The sequence below is a fragment of the Setaria italica genome, chromosome IX, assembly GCF_000263155.2.
Source record: "Setaria italica strain Yugu1 chromosome IX, Setaria_italica_v2.0, whole genome shotgun sequence".
Taxonomy (NCBI): domain Eukaryota; kingdom Viridiplantae; phylum Streptophyta; class Magnoliopsida; order Poales; family Poaceae; genus Setaria; species Setaria italica.
The window spans coordinates 47,105,672-47,128,481 of record NC_028458.1 but is presented as its reverse complement, the minus strand read 5'-3'; the positions used below and the strand labels follow the sequence as shown (position 1 = coordinate 47,128,481).

Here is a 22,810-nt window from a genome sequence, read left to right as displayed (position 1 = left end):
TCCTTGCTCCCAAATTAAATTGTTCGAAGGAATACATATAAGACAATATGAATTCCTATAACGATGAGATAACAAAAGCAATGTCCTATCCGCAGACTGATTAAACCATTGCAAATGTGCTTGTCCAAATCCAATAAAAACTGAATGAATCTATCATATTTGGATTCTACAAGTGACAAATCTGGCAACTTTAAGTGTGGATTTAGATTTTTTTTGTCCAGCTTGGGATCTACAATTCATTCTGCATTTATTTGAAATGAACTACTAGAAATCGTACTAATGTGGTAGCAGGTTGTGGTATTTACAAGGAGTGATTAAATCAATGGTGCATTGCTGCTCCAAAAACAGATGGAAATATACATGACTGATATCTCTGTGGTTACCATATAAGAACCTGATGCTTTGTCAACAGATAGCTGCACTCTCAGTGAAAGTAAGCACCGTATAATAATTACAAAGGTGAATCGTCATTTATCCGAAAAGCATGTTAGTTGTTAGGATTTAGGACAAGTTGTTGATAAATAGATTGTTCTAGAGGCACACCATTGATTGGAAAAAAAAACAACTCGCGAAATCGAGCGGAGCGCATCAAGGAGGAGCCGCACAACAGGCAAGCGGATGAGGAACCCTTGCAACGAACCCTAATCGCCAGAGGTCTATGGATCGCACGCTGCTCAGGAACGGATCGCCACCCATGCGTTCCATCGTCGCCAAGGCAGAGCAACCGGCTAGACATGAATCCGAGTCGGTGATGCAAATCCGACTCGGTGCGCCGTGCTCCGTGCACCAGAATTGAATCCTAGTCGGTGTTGCAAATCCCCGTCGCGGAGTAGTTCTCAACCCCAGCGTCATCACTCGCTCACGTCGCCGACCACCTCGTAGCGAGCAGCTCTCCGCCGCCGCAACCAGTCTCCGCGTCGTGCCGCCGACCGAAACCATGGCCGTGTATTACCGGTACAAGAGCGGCGTCCAGACGTTCTCCGTGCCCATGGCGGCGCCCTCTGTCTCCATCGCCGACCTCAAGAACCTCATCCTGAGGACCGCCCGCCACGGCGACGGCCGGACGCGCGGCCGTGGGCCGAGGGAGAGCGTCGTGCTGTACGACGCGCGGACCGGCGAGGAGCACACGGACGGCGGCGCGCTTGTCCCCCGCAGCTCGACGGTGCTGGTGCGCCGGGTCGCCGCCCCCCCCCCGCCGATGCCATCGCCGTCGCTCCATCCGCCGTGACGTCGAGTTCCAGTGCCGAGGACGACGAGGACAGGGCCATCAGCGCCGTGATCGACGCCGCGCAGCTCAAGTGGGAAGGCCACCACCAGTCTCAGGGAGGGCGTCGCTACGATCACCGTGGCGGTCTCGAGAGGAGGGCGGCGCCGCCCGCTGGGTACGTGTGCCACAGGTGCCGCGTCCCGGGGTACTTCATCCAGCACTGCCCCATCAATGTCGATCCAAGATACGACCTGGGAAGGGCGTCGTCCAACACCAATCTGCCTACTCCGACGCCGGTGTCCACGAGCCCCGACGACAAGGTCCCGCGGGAGCTCCACTGCAAGATCTGCAGCAAGGTGATGGCCGATGCTGTAGTGGCCTCCAGGTGCTGCTTCGGCAGCTTCTGCAACGCGTGCATCAGGGGCCAGATCGCCGCCAAGTCCAGGTGCGCGTGCGGCGCGCAGTCTCGCGCCGACGACCTCATCCCCAATCTTACGCTGCGTGCCACGATCGCCAAACTTCTTGCCACGAGTGCCGGCGGCAGCGGATCAGCCGGCACAAGCAATCGGAAGAGCTCGGCCGGCAGCAACGCAGAGCCCACGTCGCAGAGTGCCGCCGCCTCGCAGGAGAGCCACAGCCGCATCACGGCGAACGCAGGATCGGAGCACAGCGAAGGGAGCGCGTCATCGACGTCCAAGAGCGCGACACCTCCGGCAGAGCGCGCCAAGAACGAAGCAGACTACGGCGGAAACCGGTGCGCACGCCGGCTATCCGGAGCAGTACGGCTACGGGAATCCGTTCGGCCCGGCTTGCTACGATCCTTCCTTCGCTGCGGCGCCGTGGGCATGTGATCCTTACATGTACTACGGCATACCTTACGCCGGCGGCTACACGAACGTCCCCGTGCCGGTCGACTACCAAGATGGATGCCATGGAAGGAAAGGGTTGGCCGATGGGGAGTTTCAGAGACAGGAGGCTAGTTTCAAGAGAAGATGTGGAGGCAGATCGGAGGTTGCTTTCTAACATACAAGAACTTGAAGCTGGAGTTTCTGAATCATAGCTGATGCCTGATACTGCTCGTCGATCTTCTTTGAACTCGTAGCTCTTGTGATGACGCATGTAATGATGTCCTTAGTTCATGGTTAAAAGCAGACGATTGCATGTTCAGCACTGTGTGGTAAGATATCTGGAATTGTGCACTTCGATCTCTTTATCATTGAATTTACTAATGGACAGCATTACTTTCCTTTCGTGTCTCTGCAATTGCGATAAAATATATTAGCGGTGGCAGCCCTCGCGGCAAATTAAAGGGGTGTTTGGATCCTCGAGCTAAAGTTTAATCCGTGTCACATCGGATATTCGGATGCTAATTATGAGGATTAAATATGAGCTAATTACAAAACTAATTGCGAAACTCCTAGGCTAAATCGCGAGACGAATCTATTGAGCCAAATTAATCCATCATTAGCGAATGTTTACTGTAGCACCATATTGTCAAATCATGGACTAATTAGGCTTAATGGATTCATCTCGCGATTTAGCCTAGGGGTTGTGAAATTAGTTTTGTAATTAGCCTATGTTTAATACTCCTAATTAGTGTCCAAACATTCGATGTGACAGGGGCTAAAGTTTAGCCCGGGGATCCAAACACCCCCTAAGATCGGTGGGTGTATGGGTCTATATCAAAATTCAAACAACAAGGCGCAGTATGGCTATGTTGTATACACTATATTTAGATGTATAATAATATCTATGAAAAAAAACTAAAACAACCTGCAATTTGGAAGGAAGGGAGGGAGTAACTTTTATAGACATACTAAGATAAAACAAAATAATAAAGAATGGTGTATTCTCAATCTCATATCACGCTCTCACACTTAAAACACGTTGAGGATGAACATATATATTGTCTAGAAATCCTTTCAGTCCGAATATGATGAATCATACAAAGGATTCACCATGGCGATAGAATTTTTACTCGGAGTATTTGTGATATGTGCTTTTTTACGGTTTCTCTTTGCATGTTTTTGCTTAGCTGTCATGTTTGCATAGAGCAACCTTTGATGATAACGTATCGTCTGCTTCTGCTGTGGTTTTAAATTTGCATAATGTAGATACACCAAACGAATATGGAGCCTAGTGGCCATCTGGACATCTCAACCAAGCATACACCCCTCGGAATGGCCCCCAACTGAAACCGCTCTACAATGGTGGATGAATATGACTACCAGGACCGAAGCGTCTAGAAAGGGCACATGCTCTATGACGCTGCTGCTAATATGGGAGATCTGGAAGGAGCGAAACAGGCGAATCTTCAATCACCAAGAGCTGGCAACAACCTCTCTGCTCGCCAAAGTCAAGGAGGAAGCCGGCACATGGATATTAGCAGGGGCAAAAGCTTTAGCGACATTTTTATCTAGAGAGTAATCATGTAAACATATCACAATATGAAACTCTTTTGTAACAACCTACTCTATCAATGAAATAGGCACTGTCTCGTGCCCATTCGTTCAAAAAAAATTTGCATAATGTGCCCTAGCATTTTGCATGTCTTGCTTCAATTTGCTCGGACGTGAGGTCAGCTATAATTTTCTTTTGCTGACGAGTTTCACGATGCTTTTTTAGTAATTCATCTTTCGTTGGTCACATAGTTGTGCGTATTGATCCCTTTCTCGCTGCCTCTTACATTCTTTAGGATTCTTGAGTAGTGGCTGGTCACTGGATGTCGTGGATCCACTACCATTGCTAATATCGTTGTTACATTATGCGTTTAGTTAGGTAGTATCAGATGGGATGGATATTTAAAAACAGTAGTTGATCATACCTGTGTAGGTGCTGCTGCTTAGTTCTTTCAATGGAGCGCGATCCTCGGGTCATTCCGAAGAAGACATCTGCAAGAATATAGGTAGTGATCGTCAGTGCTATCAGTAACAAATTGGTACTTCAAATTGAATATCATGACAACATTATAAGAAAATACATCCGAGGTAGGAAAAAGCTCTAGAAAACTATAAGTCCCACCGAGCTTCTCAGCCCCGATATTTTGCTTAGAAAATTAACGTTTAGTTTACTTCATATTTTCAATCTTTTTTTGATGCCAAGGGACACGAGGCCAGGCCACGGAACTCTCAGATCACACAGCACCCGACGCCTTCCACACGAACCCAACACCTCGACAACGTAGAGCTTACGTGTGGGACCTGGGAACCATGGTCCACAGGCCTACGCAGTCCATCCTTATCCTCCGCCATCGTTGGCATCTATTACTCCATCCAAACCATGGAGACAGACCAGACAGCGGTCTCGTAGTCGACGGCCAATCCGGCGGCGGCTCTGCCTTCATCTCTCCCTCCAATCAGGCAGCGGCTCCTCCCCTCTCCCTTCCGTCCAATCCAGCTGGTGCAGCCTAGGGGCGTCGCCCAGGGGCACGGCGGCACAGCGGGCAGCGGCCCTCAGTGGACGCGCAATATATAGCGAAACGGAGCCTGTGCCGCGGTGTCGAAGGCTTCGGGGGCGGCAGCGACGAGTAGAAGAGCTCGGTCACGGTGGCGCGTTCGAGTCCAGCTCGAATCCACGGAGTGTGGTGGGGATCATAAAAAACCGAGCGATGTCGAGCGACGTTCGTGAGCAGAAATTTCCTGCGGCAGCGACGAGTAGAAGAGCTCGGTCACGGTGGCGCGTTCGAGTCCAGCTCGAATCCACGGAGTGTGGTGGGGATCATAAAAAACCGAGCGATGTCGAGCGACGTTCGTGAGCAGAAATTTCCTAACCTCGCAAGATCAGGATAAGCACGTAAAACTCATTTAATCTCGCAGGTTTAGAAACAATATTAACCTCGCAACGTCTCTCTTATTTTAACTACGAAGCTAGTGGTTATCAACTGATGGCTAAATTATAAATTAATTACCTTCAAGTCATCAAAATTAGTCTCGAGCACCGAGCTTTTCACTCTGTTTCTTACTCAGGATTGAGACTGAGCTACACGCCGCGAGGTTGGATATTTGCCTCGGGCTCGAGGTTGAGGGCACGAGGTTAAGGAGTTATTTCAACACGAGACTAAGGGTGCGAAGCTGAAGACTTAATTCAGCTTAAGCTGATGCAGAGAAGAAGTCTCAAAGTTAAGGACTCAAAGGCGTGAGAAATGTGACTGCATGAGGGCGTGAAAAGCGTGACTACAAGGAGACGTGAGATGCGTGACTACGTAGAAGAGTTCAATTTGTGCACGTTATCCTAAAGACCTTTATGTGCGGTATATCCTAAGAATGTAGTAGGTGAGGAAGGGCATTTACGGTATGTAAAATGACCTCCGGGTCACTATAAAAAAAATCACTACCCCATTGTAAACAGAGTTATATTCCAACCTCGCTAGGCATAACACCCCAATGATAACAAACACCTGTGCAACAATTGACAAAAACTCCATTATCCTTGGGCTTGCAAATAGCTCCGTGGCCTGCAACTTACAAGAAGGACGCACTGCCAAAATTCAATGGGCAAAATGACCTTCGTCAATTCCTAATGAGCTACGAGGCTGCAGTAGCGTCCGCTGGAGGATATGCTGTAGTTTAGTAAAGTCCCTAATCATAGCCTATGAGGGGGCAGCGCTCAACTGGTATTCGCTACTTCCACCATAGTCAGTATGCAGCTGGATAGATTTCAAAACCAATATGATACAAAATTTCCAAGGTTTCTATCAGACAGTTTCTGACCCAAGCGACCTATTCCATTGCATCCAGAAAGACAAATAGCCCTTGGCCAACTATGTCAAAAAATTTGTACAATTGAAGTCACAAGCTCCTGATGTAGACGAAAGCGTAGCCATAACTGCCTGCACCAAAGGGCTAGCTCCAGACCCAACAGCCTCGCATCTAACATGAGAAAAGCTAAAAATCAAGGAGGCTTTGTTTGCGGAGCTGGAAAAGTATTGCAGATCAAATGAAGCACAGAAAAAGAGTGGTGGAAAGAAACTGACAAAAGCAAGTCGAAAAGGATCAAAATTGGCAAGCCTCGAGGTACAACTACACGCAACACCACCACCCATACCCAGCTCATCAAGTACTGTCAATTGATGGTGCTCAATACTCGTAACAACAAAATCAAAATCATAACAAGCAGCCTTAGCAGCAGCAACCACCAAATTTTGGCAGCAGGCAGAGAGGCAACTACGCCGGAAGAGGAAGAGGCCGACGCAGAGGACCTCTGAGGCCGCATAAAAAGAACAACCAACCTTGAATGTTCTACTGCACCTTCTATGGCAAGCAGCTAGACCACGCAACTGACTTTTGTCCAGAAACAAAAAAGACCTTCGAAAGAAAAGCCGAAGAGAAAAAAGTTGCCGCGGCATCCAAAACCATCCACCATACTCTTTTTGTCCACAACAGCCATACTTCCCAAACACCAACCTCGAAAACTTTCAACCCGCCATGATGTAGCAACATTCACCACAATTCCAGCCTCAAACTCAGCAAGCCTCGCAAGCCACGAGCTTCGCGCCTTCCTAGCCTCTACACGAGATACCACTACTTCCACCAAACCTACCCAACCAAATACCTAAAGCCGAGCCCAACAACACACAGAACAACAACCACAAAGCTTTACCCACTTACGGCATGATAATGCCAATATCAGGACGATCCTCGCAACTCGAACACCCAGAAAACAGTCTAAACGTCTTGCCTACCTACGACATGATAATGCCAATAGCTGGAGGATCTTCTCTTGAGTTCGAAAATAAAAGACAAAAAAGAGATTACTTCAGGCAGGTAAATACCATCATACCTAATGGACCTCCAGCCAAGCCAGAGTGGGCACACATGCTCATCTCTTTCACGGAAGAAGATTTGAAATTGAAGACAACCTCACATAACGATGTGATGGTGATCGAGGCTATCATAGCTGGGTGGAAAATTGGAAAAGTTTTAGTTGGCAACGGAAGCTCCACAGACATCATCTCTGCAAATACATTTAGAGAAATGAAAATTGATCCTCATCTACTAGAACCGGCAGAAGTGCCATTACTTGGCTTCGGGGGAAGGCTAGTTAGAGCCTTGGGGAAAATATCACTTCCGATATCATTTGGAAACCTAGACAACGCTAGAACCAAAAGCATAATGTTTGACGTTGTCTAAATGTACTATTCATACTTTGCTATCCTTAGTAGAGGGTTCATCAACAAGTTTGACACAGCAATAAGGCAATTATTCCTATGCATGAAGATCCCAGCCTTGAAAGGGGTCATCACAGTTTATGACGATCAGCAATCCGCTAGAAACATTGAAAAAGGTGCAACCCCAGGCCAAAAAAATGTGCACCATTTGACAAGTCCCAACGAGGCTGAGCAACAAGAAAAGAAAAAACTGTACGTTGAGCCTAAAAGGGACAAAGAAAAAGTGAAAGTAAGTGCAGATGGCGAAATAAAAAGAGTACTACTGGATGATTGCATCCTAGACAGGGCTGTGACAATAGAGGCTAACCTCGAGCCCGAAGAAGAGAAGAAACTAATCAAGTTCCTAAATAAAAAAAAAGATGTCTTCGCTTGGTCTGCAAGGGGTCGACAGAAGTATAATCGAGCATGAGTTCAAAATAAAGAAAAGGCGCAAAACCAAAAAAAGCAAAAACTCCGCAAAATGTTAAAAGAAAAAGCGCAAGATGTAAAATCAGAGGTCCAAAGGCTGCTTGATGCAAATGTCATACACATAGTCATGTACCCAGAATGGCTAGCTAACACGGTACCAGTCAAGAAGAAGAATGACAAATGGAGAATGTGTATAGATTTCACTGATCTAAATAAGGTCTAACCAAAAGACGACTATGCATCAGAAAGAGTAGATAAAGTGGTAGACGATGCTGCAAACAGTGAGATGTTGTCGCTACTGAACATGTTCATAGGCTACCACCAAGTCAGAATAAAAGAGGAAGATGGAGAAAAAACAAGTTTCATAACTCCATTTGGAACTTACTGCTTCGTGATAATGCCTGAGGGGCTAAAGAATGCTGGGCAAACTTTTACAAGACCTGAGGGGCTAAAGAATGCTGGGCAAACTTTTACAAGAATGACAGGAATAGTCATGTGTAGCCAACTTCAAAGAAACATCCTCACTTATGTTGATGGCACTATCGTGAAAAGCGACAAGCGAGAGAACCACATCCTTAACCTCGCAGAAACTTTTGCTAACTTGAGAGCAGCAAATCTGAAGCTGAATCCAGAAAAGTGTGTATTTGGAATCCAGTGGGGCAAAGTCCTAGGATGCCTAGTCTCAACAAAAGGCATCGAGACCAATCCAGACAAGATTCAAGCCCTTGTCGACATGAAAGAGCCAACCTCGGTAAAGGACGTGAAAAAACTAATAGGGAGAATTGCAGCCCTCAACAGGTTCATCCCAAAAGCCGTTGAACGAAGCTTGCCCTTTCTCCAAGTGTTACGAAGCTCCAAGAAATTTGAATGGGGGGAGCAACAAAGCAAAGCCTTTCAGCAGCTAAAGGACTACTTAACAAACATGACAAAGCTATGCCCGTCTGAACCAAAGTCCCCTTTGCTGCTATACTTGTCTGCCTCGAGCTCAGCAGTTAGCACCACCTTGGTCCAAGAAAAAGAGATCGATGGTAGGCTAAAACAAACTCCAGTTTACTTCGCATCGGAGGCGCTAGCAGGCTCAAAACTGTTCTACTCGGAGATGGAAAAAATTGCATATGCTGTAGTTATGGTAGCACGCAAGCTAAGGCACTACTTCGAGGGTCAAATAATTATGGTAGTCACCAATCAACCACCACATGATCTCTTCACAAACAGAGAAGCCTCGAGAAGAATAACCAAATGAGCATCAGAGTTATCAGAGTATGTTGTGGATTTCAAAAAAAGGTGCGCAATCAAATCTCAAGTCTTTGCAGACTTTATAGTAGATTGGACATCCCCGTGTGCTAGCCAAACTAAGGTCGAGGTCCCTTGGATTATGCACTGTGATGGAGCCTGGTGTGACAAGGGGGCTGGGGTGTCAGCTATCATCAACTCACTGTTGGGCGTCAAAATAAAATACGTTGCAAGGCTTCACTTCACAAACAACGCGAGGTCCACGAACAACACCACCGAATATGACGCATTGCTTCTAGGGCTAAGAAAAATAAGAGCCTGGGGCAACAAGTATTTATTGTAAAATCGGACTCCAAAGTAATTCAAGAGCATGCTAAAAAAAATAGCAAGCCTAAAGAGCCAGAGCTCATCAAGTACCTGGCCATGGTAAGAGCAATGGAGAAATACTTCAAGGGATTCACTGTACAGCACATCCCGAGGGCAGAGAACGATGCGGCAGATAGGCTAGCAAAAGCAACAGCATAAAATCAACCTATGCCTCCTGATGTGTTTTACGAGGTCATCTGTACGCCACCAACTAAAGAGCCAATCTCGAAGGTTGTGAATGCAGTCACAAGATTTGACTAGAAGGCCTCAATCATGCCCTATCTCAGGTGACATTTCGAGCCTCACGATGAAGTTGAGCTAAGTAGAATGAAGCAAAGGGCAATGGGCTACGCAATAGTCGATGGAGAGCTATACATATCAGAAATATCACTCCTTGGCTACGGTGCATAACCATAGAAAATGGAAAAGAGTTGCTAGCTGAAATTCACAAAGGTTTTTGTGGCTCACACATTGGAACCAAAGCTTTGGTGGGCAAAGCCATGAGACAAGGATTCTACTAGCCTACTACAATCCTCGATGCTCGAAGCTTGGTAAGAAACTGCGAGGCCTGCTAGAAAACAGCAAATCAACAAAAGGCACCCTTGCTTCCAGTACAAATCATACCGCCAACTTGGCCGCTGCAAAGATGGGGCATGGACTTAGTAGGACCACTGCCAACCGCTCAAGGCAACTGCAAGTTTACGGTGGTGGCAGTCGACTAGTTCACCAAGTGGATCGAAGCTAAGCCATTAGCAAACATAACCTCAAGCTCGGTGCAAAAGTTCTTTTGGCAAAACATCATTTGTAGATTTGGAGTTCCTAGAGAACTAATAGTGGACAATGGCAAGCAATTTGACTGTATTGTTCAAGGAATTCTGTGCAAGCATTGATACTAAAGTAAAATTTGCCTTGGTATATCATCCGCAATCAAATGGAGCTATAGAAAGAGAAAACAGCATAATCTTTACGAGCATCAAAAAACGTATGCAGAGAAGAAGTCTCAAAGTTAAGGACTCAAAGGCGTGAGAAACGTGACTGCACGAGTGCGTGAGAAGCATTACTACATGAAGGCGTGAGCAGCGTGACTACAAGGAAGCGTGAGATGCGTGACTACGTAGAAGAGTTTAATTTGTACACGTTATCCCAAAGAACTTTATGTAGCACATATCTTAAGAATGTAGTAGGTGAGGAAGGACATTTACGGTATGTAAAATGACCTTCGAGTCACTATAAAAGGGAAGCCCTACCCCATTATAAACGAAGACTCGTGATTTTTAAGAGATTGCAAGTGTTTTTCTCATTCCATGTGCTCGAATCCTTTTGAGACCAACAGAGGGACAAACGAAAAACGAGAGGCGTTCATGTCCAGCTCGGGAAAGTCCAATTTTCAGTAGCTCACCCACAGACGGTCGAAACCAAAAACCGCATTAGGTAGAATTAACGAAGGATTTGTTTCTTACTTTGATATTAAAAAATATTAGGTAGAGATTAGGTGGAGATAGTGATGTCTTCATCTGGTGTTCTTCAACCCGGTTTTTTGTTGGAAGGATTGTGAGGGATAGTATGATGTCATTTTAACACTGCTAACAACGAGCACCGGTGGGTCTCACTTGTCAGCGTCTTCTATCTTTTTTCCCCTTCGTCTTCCTCATGCCGAGTGACGTAGCCTCGCGTAGCCGCTCGCCCATCCCGCCTGGCCGTGCTCCCCGCACCTCTGCTTGCCTTTGCACCTACCCACCAACGCCTCCCAGCTGATGTTGCTCCCAGGCTTGAGTTCGCCCACAACAGAGGAGCTTGCACGGCCAGGCTTGAACTTGCCCACAATGGACCGGAGGAGCTCCAGAATCCTCGCCCTTTCAGAGAAATTTGTCTATCCTGGTGAGTCTCGGCTCAATTAATCCGAATCGGAGCTTCCTTTATCTCCTGCGAACAACAAGCATGGGAATTGATGTTTTTTGCTCGGAATCCACGGAGCCACAACGGGGTTGCAAAGGGGCTGCGGTGGTGCTCGAGCTCGAGGCCGCTTGTGCCTGCTCCGCCATCTGAGCCCCCTTGCCACCACCGTCCAAGCTCGCATCGGCCACCTGGTCCTCGTGCCGCGCCAGAGCCCAGCCCCACGCTCACTTGCCGAACGGAGCAGTGACGACATCGACTGGCGGCGAACCTCCCTTGGGACGGCCCCGAGCGCACCTCGGCCAGTGGCAGAGCTCCGCACCGTGCACTCCAACGCCGAGCTTGGTCCTCGCCCACCGCTCCGTGCAACTCACACGTGCGGCCCCCGCTAGCGCGTGCAACTCCGCTCGTGCGGCTCCGCCCACCCGCTCAACCGCTCCAACTCCTCCCAGTGCCTGCTCGCTTCCGCTCGCTCACACGCCGCACGCGCAAGACGAGCGACGGCATCCATCTAGGTCGGAGCGGACCGCTCATTTCGGAGAAATCGTGTCGACCCACATCTATAGGGAATACTCCCTCCAACCTACATGCACTCTCAACCAAACATGGGTTCAAATGGATTGAATCCATCCCAACCCACTTCAACTCTCTATCAAACACATAGTAACTATTCCACTTGTAATTCCATGCCATTTATGCAAACATCACCTTAGACAAAGTCTCGTATCCAATGTGGTTCCGCATCAAGTTCCATAAATTGTAATGTGATTCTGTAGTGGACCATACGTTCTTTCAAGTCTACGCACGGATTGCAGAAATGCCAGAAACTAAATATTTACAAATTACAGGATAATATAATTTCAGAATTTGCAACACAAACTATTTCCATATGAATGCTTGTAACATCCATGAGATAACATCACACCTTGAAAAAGAAACTCAAGACCTGAAAAAAGCGGACGCATTAATAGATAATAATTTGTCCTCTCTTACACATATATTAAAATTCGTTTTTGCAGACTATTATTATAGATCACTTTATCACTTTGAGATGCACACCGGTAACAAAATGAAATACTCCCTCCGTACATAAGTACGCCAGAACAAGAAAATGTAGTACCTATACAAACCGACTATGTTAACCACGCAATTAGTTTTACTACTACTTTGTGCTACTTCTTCCTTTGTGACCGGGTCAGTCAAGACAATTTTGGCTATACCTACAACACTGGGGTCTCCGTTTAGTTTGATGTCAAAATTTATCCAAGCTCATTGAACGGCCAAGTTCAAAACTGGAATGACCAAAATGGGTGCTCATGTTTAGCCAATTTTGATTCATCAAATCAAATGAGTAGTAGGCCAAATCCGTGTGAATCCTACACAATTCCGTGGAGCTACGGCAGCCGGTATTTCGTCTTCACAGCGACACTCTATGGATGTGTTTGGTACATTGGATGAACCTGGATCATGACCATTTCATGTAATTTTTTGGGTGTTTGCTTTAGAATAAATCCTGTTGGTTTAAAGACAGGTAGACATGTCCATCCAATTTCAAGTAATATTCCTCACAGATGCTAGATAGAGTGGTTTAGCCTTTTTTTGTATGAGAGCATCCATCACATCTAATGGTGATCATTAGTTACATAATTATATTACTTTTTTTATTGTGAGATTATGGTTGACAAGGGTTGATGTGTTTGATTAATGTATGATTAGTGATAATTAGCATTTTACTGTTAATTAATAATATTACATGACAAGATTAATGCTAACAAGTTAGCTAGCTATTAATATTTTAAAACCAAGACATGTAGCATGGTTAACTATTCTCATCCTACCACATCTTCATCCCCCAATAAAGCAAAAACTTGGCTTATCCCATCTAAATAATCAAACACACAACTTGAATTTTATACATCCTCGAAAACATGGATGCATGGGATGAGTGGATGACCCCGTCCAACCTTGCCATTGAGCCAACCGCACGCTGCCATGTCGACTGAACAACTGCCAACAGAGTAGCAAGGCCGCAACAACTGCCATGTCGACTGAACGAAAGTGCTGCCGCTGCCAAGATGCGGCAGAAACCCATACACCCGCGCGCCAATCGTAATTGCAAAGACAGAAAAACTAATGTGTCCATTACAAAATAAATTCGATGATAACAGAGATCGAAGGGTAAAGTTTACAGATACTTCATTTCATATTCAGATACTATCTTACAAGTTACAACATGCTGCTGCAAACATGAAGTCTCTGGTTTTAGCCATGAACGAAAGTGTAAAGTTTACAGATACTTCATTTAATTTTCAGTACACCATTACATACACGATCACTATTGCTACGAGTGAAAGAAGATCGATGTGCAGTAGCAGGCATTCAGCAGCGATTCAGAAACTCCCGCATCAAGTTCTTGCGTGTCAGAAAGCAACCTCCGATCTGCCTCCACATCTTCTCTTGAAACTAGCCTCCTGTCTCTGAAACTCCCCATCGGCCGTCCTCTTCCTCCCATGGCATGGCACATTGTGGTAGCCGGCCGGCACGGGGACATTCGTGTAGCCACCACCGTAAGGCATGCCGTAGTACATGTGCATGTAAGGATCACAAGCCCACGGCGTCGCACCGAAGAACGGATCGTAGCAAGCAGGGCCGACGGGGTTCATGTAGCTGTACTGCTCCGGGTAGCCGGCGTGCGCACCGGTTTCCGCCGAGTCCGCCGTAGTCCGCTCCGTTCTTGGCGCGCGCGCCGCCGGAGGTGTCGCGCTCTTGGACGTCGATGACGCGCTCCCTTCGCTGTGCTCCGATCCGGCGTTCGCCGTGACGCGGCTGTGGCTCTCCTGCGAGGCGGCGGCACTCTGCGACGTGGGCTCTGCGTTGCTGCCGGCCGAGCTCTTCCGATTGCTTGTGCCCGCTGATCCGCTGCCGGCGGCACTCGTGGCAAGAAGTTTGGCGATCGTGGCACGCAGCGTAAGATTGGGGATGAGGTCGTCGGCTCGAGACTGCGCGCCACACGCGCACCTGGACTTGGCGGCGATCTGGCCCCTGATGCACGCGTTGCAGAAGCTGCCGAAGCAGCACCTGGAGGCCACTACAGCGTCGGCCATCACCTTGTTGCAGATCTTGCAGTGGAGCTCCGGCGGGACCCCGTCGTCGAGGCTCGTGGACACTGGCGACGGAGTAGGCAGATTGGTGTTGGACGACCCCCTTCCCAGGTCGTATCTTGGATCGCCATTGGTGGGGCAGTGCTGGATGAAGTGCCCCGGGACGCGGCACCTGTGGCACACGTACCCAGCCGGCGGCGCCGCCCTCCCCTCGAGACCGCCACGGTGACCGTAGCAACGCCCTCCTTGACACGGGTGGTGGCCTTCCCACTTGAGCTCCGCGGCGTCGATGACGGCGCTGATGGCCCTGGTCTCGTCGTCTTCGGCGCTCGAACTCGATGTCACGGCGGAATCCGACGGCGTGCCACCACGTGTCGTCGCTTCAGGTGGCGGCGGCGGGGATGAGGCGACGGTGATGGCCTCGGCGGGGGGCCCGGCGACCCGGCGCACCAGCACCGTCGAGCTGCGGGGGATAAGCGCGCTGCCGTCCGTGTACTCCTCGCCCGTCCGCTCGTCGTACAGCGCCACGGTCTCCCTCGGCCCACGGCCGCGCGTCCGGCCATGGCCGTGGCGGGCGGTCCTCAGGATGAGGTTCTTGAGGTCGGCGACGGAGACAGAGGGCGCCGCCACGGGCACGGAGAACGTCTGGACGCCGCTCTTGTACCGGTAATACACGGCCATGGTTTCGGTCAGCGGCACGACGCGGAGACTGGTTCGGCGGCGGAGAGAGCTCCTTGCCTTCTACCCTCGCTGCGAGCCGCTCGGCGACGTGACTTTGGTCGCGGTTTGTGGCGAGAGATGACGCCGGGGTGAGAGAACTATATATATCGTCGCTCTACGCGAGTCGGATTTGCCACACCGACTCGAATTAGAATCGTCGCACCGAGTCGGATTCAGTTAAACCTGCCAGCTCCCCCTCTCACCATTTTCCTTTCCTTTTTCTCTTTCTTTTTCGCCTGAGCAGATAGGCTTCCGCCGTTGTTGGTGATTGGAGTTGGAGTTCGTTGCAAGGTTCTCTCTCCGGGCCTACGGATGACGGATGGCAAGAGCGCCAGGCCGGTGAAGTGCAGCTGGTCGATCTCGGAACGGCGTGATCTGTAGGTTCATTCTTACTAAATCCTTTCCAATTGTTTTTTTTTCTAACTCCTCATACAGCATTTCATTTCTTTTTTTTCAATCTGTGGGTGCAGCAAGGAATAGATTGTCCGTCTATCTTTTCTTGGAACAGTGGATGTAAGCTTCACTACTTGGTACCATTATTCGGTTTTTTTCTCAATTGAATTCCAACATTTTTGATTCGTCAAAACTAGAAACTATGGTCTTATGGGTGCTTGATAGCGCAAGGTCAATCATGTGAGATTGTCTGCTATGACCATCATCATAGCAGGAGCTGCCCACTATGGTTGTTTGATAGTGTGCTCTGAAAATACCCGTTCCATGTTTTCAAGGATATTCATTCTTATCCAGAGAGTAATCGCGTTAGGAAAAGGAAGAATTTTGTAACTCTTTTGTAACAATTTGTAATTATCTACTATCTCAATGAAATAGGCACTATCCCGTGCTCATTCATTCAAAAAAAAAGTTGTTGTTTGATGGCTGTCAAGATGTCAAAGCAGTCCCCCTACATATTAGAGTGGACATTTAAAAACCCCCAACTTTGTTCAGCGAAACTGCACCTAATTAAGAAATAAGTGCTCTGAAGTTTCCTCCACTAATGCCAGCTCCATACTCTTCCTTCTGAGTACGTTCCTTGTGCTCAGTCTGTCTTTGAGTAATTACTAGAAAAAGACTTTGTGTTTATGTTGGCAAAATGATACCCATATCCATTTGGAGGAGTGGACTTCTGCATGGCCAATGATGTGTTTGTATGCTCGTCTCGATGAGAACTGGTCAGTGCCCCAAATGTATGTCGATATGTCTGTCTCTTGGGTCAGCTCCAACTGTTGTAATTCCTGCTATATCGATCGAAGCTCAACAAAAGATTCCACGGACAGTGGCAAATGAAATAGCCTGCTGATTGGATTCGTGCTCTTTGCTTTGATTATTGCCATACTTGTATCTTTGGCAAAAGAGTAGAGATGAAGATGTTCAATCTTTGCTACTGTGCCATTCCAAAGATCACCGAACCGGGTTCTTTTACAATTGGTTAAAGTTGGTTGGCCACGTCCACCTATCTTAAACCAACTCGCCCTAAAAAATTAGATGAGACGGTCTGATCTATTCAGATTCACTCTATCAAAGCAAACACGGGTAGTGTCTCTGCGAGCACGAAGACAAAACATCAGCAAGAATCGTGGGCTCTTGGATCCTTCTCCAACTCCATGAGATCGTTTGGGCTTCACACCGGATTATTGTCCAAGATAAGTAAGGACTAAGTGAGCCAAAACTTGCCAAAGAGAAAACTTGGCCGGCCAATGAGTTTGGCTAAATTTTGGCATCAAACTGGACGGAGACCAAAATGATTATAATTGCATAGGTACAGTCAAAATTGGCTTGACTAGTCACAAACCAAATATGCCCTTAGAATTTACTGATGAACATGCATGCATGACGATTAGCCCGTATATTTACTAGAACATCATACACAATCCTAATATTTTTGTAGTGTTTTGTGCACGCTCCTACGTGGAGGCTATAAAGCACACGTCAGCACCGGCTAGTGACTCCCGTTCATTTGTTTGCCTTCTAAATTATATAAGCTGAATTATAGTCCAAGAGTAATAGGTTAAATAACTATCTTGGGATCACAAATAATCTGAAATAAGCAGTCGAAGAGTAGCTTATTTGAGATTATTTAAGATTATTTGTGATCTTATAGTGGTCCTCAAGTGTTCTTTTACTATAATATACATAACCCATAATCTAGATTATATAATCTATATGGATTATAATCTGAAACAAACATGGCTTTTAATGAAGCTGGTGGTCTCCGCGTTTCCATCATCCTTGTGTAAGCATGCCGGCGACCAGTCTCCGGTCGACGTGTTCCCCGCAATGGACGGATGGTCATCGGAGAAATTGCCCAGGCATTGCCTGACCCTGACCCGAAGACCACAAGGTCAAAGGCCATGCGCGCGCACGGTGCCTGCGTCACCGCGATGACGACCTGCGTGTGTGCAGTGACCGGCAATGTTTGGTAGCTAGACTGGTGGCATGGTATCCTTTCCTCCGTCCCCTGGGTATCCATCGGCGACGACGGCGAGTCCACTGCCCCGGGCTCCACTCCCATGCTTTAGCAGTTTAGCTCCTTCCGTGCACCTTCCCCCGCGCTCTTTTCAACCTTTTCACACCACTTTTCCCCTCCGCGATAACCATGGCGTAGGGAGTAACCCAAGGACAATAATCCCACAGTTAATAAGCACCACAAGTTTAGTTACTCGCATTTTTTGCCCCACCAAGCTAGCTCTAGCGGGAGGAGAGTGTGCGCGTGTAGGTTACCTTAACCTTATTAGCCGTGCGCCACGAGATAGACATGAGCAAGAGGGTCTAGCTTAGGGTGGATGGCGTCGTCGTTGGGCAGGGACGTGCCGGCGGAGAGGACGGCCGCGGTGGCGAACGACCTGGTCGAGGCGCGGGACGGCGCGGCGACGCTCAGGGTCTTCTTGCTGCAGCTGGACGACCACCGCGCGCCGTGGGCGCAGCGGGTGGTGGACGGCGTCCTCGACAGGCTGTCGAGCGCGATGTCGGCGCTGGACGACGTCAGCGACGCGGCGGCGGGAAGACGGAGCCCGGCCGCCGGCGGGTCCGGGTCCGGCGGCGCCGCGAGGCCGCAGCAGTCGGTGAGCTCCAGCGGGAACACGAGGAAACGCAGCTTCGTCAGCAGAAGGTGAGGAGCACCTAATGAATCTATAGCTTAGCAAAAAATTTCAGGTCATATGCATGTCATGCTTCTGATTCTTTTGTTCTACTTCTGCCTATGCTTCACCAGCAGATCACAGCGTCCCTCTGACAAGAAGATCACTGCCACGCTGGAAGACGGCCACGTATGGCGCAAATATGGGCAGAAAGAGATCCAGAATTCATCCTATCCCAGGTGCATATACTTGTTGCTTATAGAGTTCTGATCAATCGGTATGTTCGAGTTTCGCCGTAAAACGTAGTATGCATGCGTGAGTGCGTGTGCAGGAGTTACTACAGGTGCACGCACAGGTCAGACCAAGGCTGCAACGCCAAGCGGCAGGTGCAGGTCTGCGAGGCCGACCCCTCCAAGTTCGTCGTCACCTACTACGGCGACCACACCTGCAGGGACCCCTCCACGATCCCGCTCGTCGTCCCCGCGGCCGGCGCGGCGCCAGACTGCGCCAACAACCTCATCAACTTCGGCACCAGCGGCACCAACAACAACGCAGCCGCCAGCACCACCGGCGCTTCTTCTTCCCAGTACTTGGCGATGGGCGGGAGCGCCGCTGATCAGCTCTCCACGTCGTGGTGCGCCAGCGACGACGTGTTCAGCTCGTCGGCCGGCTCCTTCATGCAGGTGGATGAGCTGATCGGCGCCGTCGTGGGCTCAGCCGGGGTGACGTCGACGGCGACGGTGGGGTCGTCGGCGCTGGACCGCGGCGGGCACGGTGGCATGGGCATGGCGGGCGGCGGCGGAGGCACCGCCAGCTTCCCGCCGTCTCCGAACGGCCTCGGGTCGTTCGTGGTGGGCTCGTACGACGACGACTTGTTTCCGATGGATCCTTAGTAAGCAATTTAAGGGCATTGCCCATGAAAGTGAAAGGCATGAACCAGTAATTCGGCATGGTGCTTCTTAAAGCACCTAGCATGGTAATAAGGCCTGGCGTGTATATAAACTTGTGCCATCATGAATGTTTTTTTTTAGAGGCGCCATCTTGAATCTTGATGGGATCCCATCTCTCTCCAAAATAGAAGTTAAAAAAAAGAACCGTTGGAAAAAGTTTAGGGGTAGGAAGGGAGAGGATAAGGAAACTCGCGTATGACTCCGACTCACGACGCCCACCTCGTGTCTTGATCGGAGGCGCAACCGACTGTGGTTGCGGCCCCAGATCGCGCAATGCCATAATAAAAGGGGTAGCCGGGGGTTTTCAGTTAGGCCAACGCACGCAAAACTCTACGCACACCCCGACACGCCAATCGATCCTTGGCGGCGCCGGAGCCATCTGAAGGCCGCTGCCGCTTCACCGTCGTCGTCCCCGAACAGATAAGGTGGAGACCCGAAGGACGACGCGATCTCCTACGTGCTACCCCAACACCGGCGTCCCCTTCAGCAGCCACTACCCCAACTGAGATGGTCGGCTCGTCGCACAACGTTGCCGCCAGTTGATTACTCAACTTATTTACTAAGATGTATTCGTATTCTAGATGATCCTGGTTTTTAGTTAATCTAAGTTATGTATATTCCTACGAGAACACGTGACATCTTGAAGAGAGAAGAGTGGACGATGTCAGCACAACACAAATGAGAAACGACCCCATTTATCCCTATCCTCCACCATCTCCTAAACTTCTACTCAACCCTTCCAAACCTACATCATGATTACGACCCGAGGCCGTAATCAAGCGCAGGGATAGAATCCCTCCTGGATGACTAGTCCATTGCGAAAGAAAAGTGAGGAGCTCGCCGGAGGGCGGCGGCGAGGCCGGGTGAGGCGAATGAAGTGGCGCGGCGGGTGTTAGACTTAATCTTGTTGTTTACTATTTGTGTGAGTTGTCGGTGGTGTGTGCGTGAATTAGTTAGATTAGTGTAGACTATGTTTTGCATGTAGGTGCTTGCATGCAGGAGTGCGCTTTGGCTTGCCGAGTCAAGTGGAGGATGAGTCTTGGCGTGAGTAGTGGTGATCTGCATGCTTGGGTTGGTTAGCGACATGCAGGTGGAAGTGGCTTGCATGTAATCCAGGGAAATGGGTGCTGGTCGAGTCGTGCGGCCAAACCGTGTGCTTATCTTGCATGTAGATGTATCAGTGGTGATTAGCTTGTGGGTTGCCCGGTTCTTACGGCAAGACGGGTAGACTGTATGAGCCATGGCCACTAGCTAGCTTGTGTGCGTGTGTCTTCAAATAGCTGGCCATGTAATCAGTTCGGTGTGTGGTGAAGTGAAGAAAACAAAGAAAAGACACCGGTGTGCAGTGCTGCAACTTTTGTGTGTGTGATTGTGTTTCTCATCCAGAGTCAAATAACGTGCAAGCGCTAGTAGTGTGAGAGGTGGTGTGTGATCGAGAGAGCCTCAGTTCCAACAGCGGGAGCTCCGTCTCTTTGCGGAAGAGACATCCAAGTGCTTCGAACGGGTCCCTAGTGCTTAATCTCAACCGCGGAATGTTGATTGGACGGCTCGCAGGTGCCCAGAAGGTGGACGGTAAATGAAATACCGTCCACCCCTAGCCCAAGATGTCCGGTGGCCAGCGCCACCGTCGGAGCGCCGTGCCGCCGCGAGGGAAGCAACGAAGAGATGAGCGCAGCCTTCAATCGACGAACGATGCGGCAGCACCGCGGCCATGCGTCGCAGCTTCTTTCCCGCGAGGCGCGGCGGCAGTGCCCCAGCCAGCAACCACGGCCGGCGTGTGCGCTGTGCGCAGCGCGCCGGCGTTGCCGGTTCGCCGCTGAAACGGGCCAGCATCACGTCAGCCTCGGAGGTGCCAGAATGGACTGATAAGTCGATGGTTGTGTACGCTCAAGGAGCCAGAGGACGTTGCGGCCGGGCGTTGCCCTCAACGACGGCGAGAGGCGCCATGGCTAGCAACCAGCATCCAATTTGCCGCTGGAACAGAAGCGGCCGGAGAGTCTTTCTGGCGGCATCATGGCGACGCGTGCACTTCAAAACCGAAGAGATCACCATGCACCAGAGCGGCGGCGGCGATGCCGTCGGAGGCGGAGCAGCGCCGCGGGACGACGAGATGGACCGCCGCGTTCCCGGAAACGGATGGGACGGTTCTGAGCTACACAGGCGGTGGACGGTAAATGAAATACCGTCCACCCCGGACGGTAACTGGAATACCGTCCTCCCCTGGTCGTGGCCAACACCACCTGCCGGAGCGCCGCGACGGCGACGCCGCTCCCCTCACTCGAAACGCCAGACATCTCAGCTCGCCGACCGCACTGCCAGGCGGCGCCCCTCCCGGAACGCCAGGTGCGCCCACACTTGGCGCAGCAGCAACACGGCGTGTGCTCTGACTCCGAGCACAGCACGACGCACGCCGTGCGACGGCGCAGGCGTCGCCGCTTCGGGATGCACTGCGATGGACAAAGGGAAGTCGATGGTGCTGGATGTGGACGTTCTCGAGGATCCGGCGGACGGCGGTTGCCGGATGTTTGCATCGGAGGAGGCGGGCGGCTGCACGGCGATGTGAATGACTGCATCCGCTGCAGGAAAGTGCTTTCTGATTCAGGCTTAGTGGTGCTCTCTCTGTCAATACGATCTAAACCAAAAACTTTATACGAACACTTTCTGAAGCTATTCTCGAACTACCCTGCTCTTCATTCTAACTTCTGGCCGTCAAGTGCCAAGTAAAGGTTCAAGTCAAATCGGTAGCAACCTGAACCACGCAAAGTTCATAGTTCGGAGGAGAAAAAGGTTCAGACTTCAGAACAAGAGAGAACACAAATCAAATGTACCTGTCCTTGATTATTGTGAATCCTCGCCGCGGGGCCAGGCATCCAGTCCAAACGAACTGATGACACGCCCGGATGAGCGAAAGACTCGGAAGCTTTCGCCGGCGCGCGGGGGGCGGCCGGCCGCCCGCCGCGCGTGGCACAGCCCGCACTCCGCGGCAACAACCACGGCGGGTGCCGGCGGTGCGATGACGCTGAGCAGCACGCAACGCACGCCAGGAAGCGGCGCGCAGGCGTTGCCGCTGCTACATGCCGCGTCCGCGTCTGTGCTCCAGGCCCAGTGTAAGAGTGAATGCCTCAGTTGTATTCATCTCAACGGGTGTACATATACACGTAACACGATGCAGAGGCGAGAAAGTGACTAACCGTTCTCCCTGCATGCAAGGATCACGTTCAGCTAATCTAGGATTACAAGTTACAGGATGTAGACTCTAACAAACTAGCTAACGGACTGCCGAGGATAAGGTCCAAGACCTGGTCGCCAACACCCAGGTTGGCCGGAGAAATTGAGGCCGTGATGAGAGGTCCTAGGAGCAAATAAAACATGTGACAAGTTAGTGGGGCTGTGTGTCAAACTATTCAAGTCGATTCAGGGCCCGTTTGGTTACTTTTGCTTATTTTTAGCACGTGTCACATCGAATGTTTAGATACTAATTAGGAGTATTAAACGTAGACTATTTACAAAACTCATTACATAAGTGAAGGCTAAACAGTGAGACGAATCTATTAAGCCTATTTACACAGTAGTTAGCAATTTTTCACCGTCTACTATTCTGTTCAGATAATGAAGACATGCAAGAGTCTGAAAGTCTTTTGATGGGCGGGTGATCAATTTCCTATTCCCCTGGTATATGCTATATGGTCCCC

General features: G+C 49.7%; 3 protein-coding genes across 4 annotated transcripts; 2 read left to right on the top strand and 1 right to left on the bottom strand.

Annotated features, from left to right (window-relative positions):
- Positions 1-937: 937 nt before the first annotated feature.
- On the top strand, positions 938-2,230 carry LOC101759341 (E3 ubiquitin ligase PQT3-like). The gene is made up of 3 exons (XM_022829780.1): positions 938-1,168; positions 1,249-1,889; positions 1,927-2,230. Exons 1-3 carry the CDS (start codon positions 938-940, stop codon positions 2,228-2,230), a joined length of 1,176 nt encoding a protein of 391 aa, XP_022685515.1.
- Positions 2,231-13,515: 11,285 nt separating this feature from the next.
- LOC101758942 (E3 ubiquitin ligase PQT3-like) lies at positions 13,516-15,111 on the bottom strand. The gene has a single exon (XM_004986951.2). It carries the CDS (start codon positions 15,053-15,055, stop codon positions 13,694-13,696), a length of 1,362 nt encoding a protein of 453 aa, XP_004987008.1. The 5' UTR covers positions 15,056-15,111; the 3' UTR covers positions 13,516-13,693.
- A 2,580-nt stretch (positions 15,112-17,691) lies between these two features.
- Positions 17,692-19,207, top strand: LOC101759724 (probable WRKY transcription factor 70). Of its 2 annotated transcripts, none has more exons than XM_004984410.2 (3): positions 17,692-18,200; positions 18,303-18,407; positions 18,500-19,207. In XM_004984410.2, the coding sequence occupies exons 1-3, from the start codon at positions 17,875-17,877 to the stop codon at positions 19,059-19,061; spliced, it is 993 nt and encodes a 330-aa protein (XP_004984467.1). In that variant the 5' UTR covers positions 17,692-17,874; the 3' UTR covers positions 19,062-19,207. The 2 variants fall into 2 exon arrangements, with proteins under 2 accessions (XP_004984467.1, XP_004984468.1); XM_004984411.2 differs by having other exon boundaries at positions 17,693-18,200; positions 18,306-18,407.
- Positions 19,208-22,810: the final 3,603 nt, after the last annotated feature.

What these genes read in the sequence shown, in the direction of transcription:
- LOC101759341 (XM_022829780.1), top strand. Translation starts at nt 938, where the DNA reads ATGGCCGTGTATTACCGGTACAAGAGCGGCGTCCAGACGTTCTCCGTG. An exon ending in CCCGCAGCTCGACGGTGCTG is followed by an intron (nt 1,169 to 1,248) that starts GTGCGCCGGGTC and finishes TCCAGTGCCGAG; the next exon opens with GACGACGAGGACAGGGCCAT. An exon ending in GAGCACAGCGAAGGGAGCGC is followed by an intron (nt 1,890 to 1,926) that starts GTCATCGACGTC and finishes CCTCCGGCAGAG; the next exon opens with CGCGCCAAGAACGAAGCAGA.
- LOC101758942 (XM_004986951.2), bottom strand. Translation starts at nt 15,055, where the DNA reads ATGGCCGTGTATTACCGGTACAAGAGCGGCGTCCAGACGTTCTCCGTG.
- LOC101759724 (XM_004984410.2), top strand. Translation starts at nt 17,875, where the DNA reads ATGGCGTCGTCGTTGGGCAGGGACGTGCCGGCGGAGAGGACGGCCGCG. An exon ending in CGCAGCTTCGTCAGCAGAAG is followed by an intron (nt 18,201 to 18,302) that starts GTGAGGAGCACC and finishes ATGCTTCACCAG; the next exon opens with CAGATCACAGCGTCCCTCTG. An exon ending in CAGAATTCATCCTATCCCAG is followed by an intron (nt 18,408 to 18,499) that starts GTGCATATACTT and finishes GTGCGTGTGCAG; the next exon opens with GAGTTACTACAGGTGCACGC.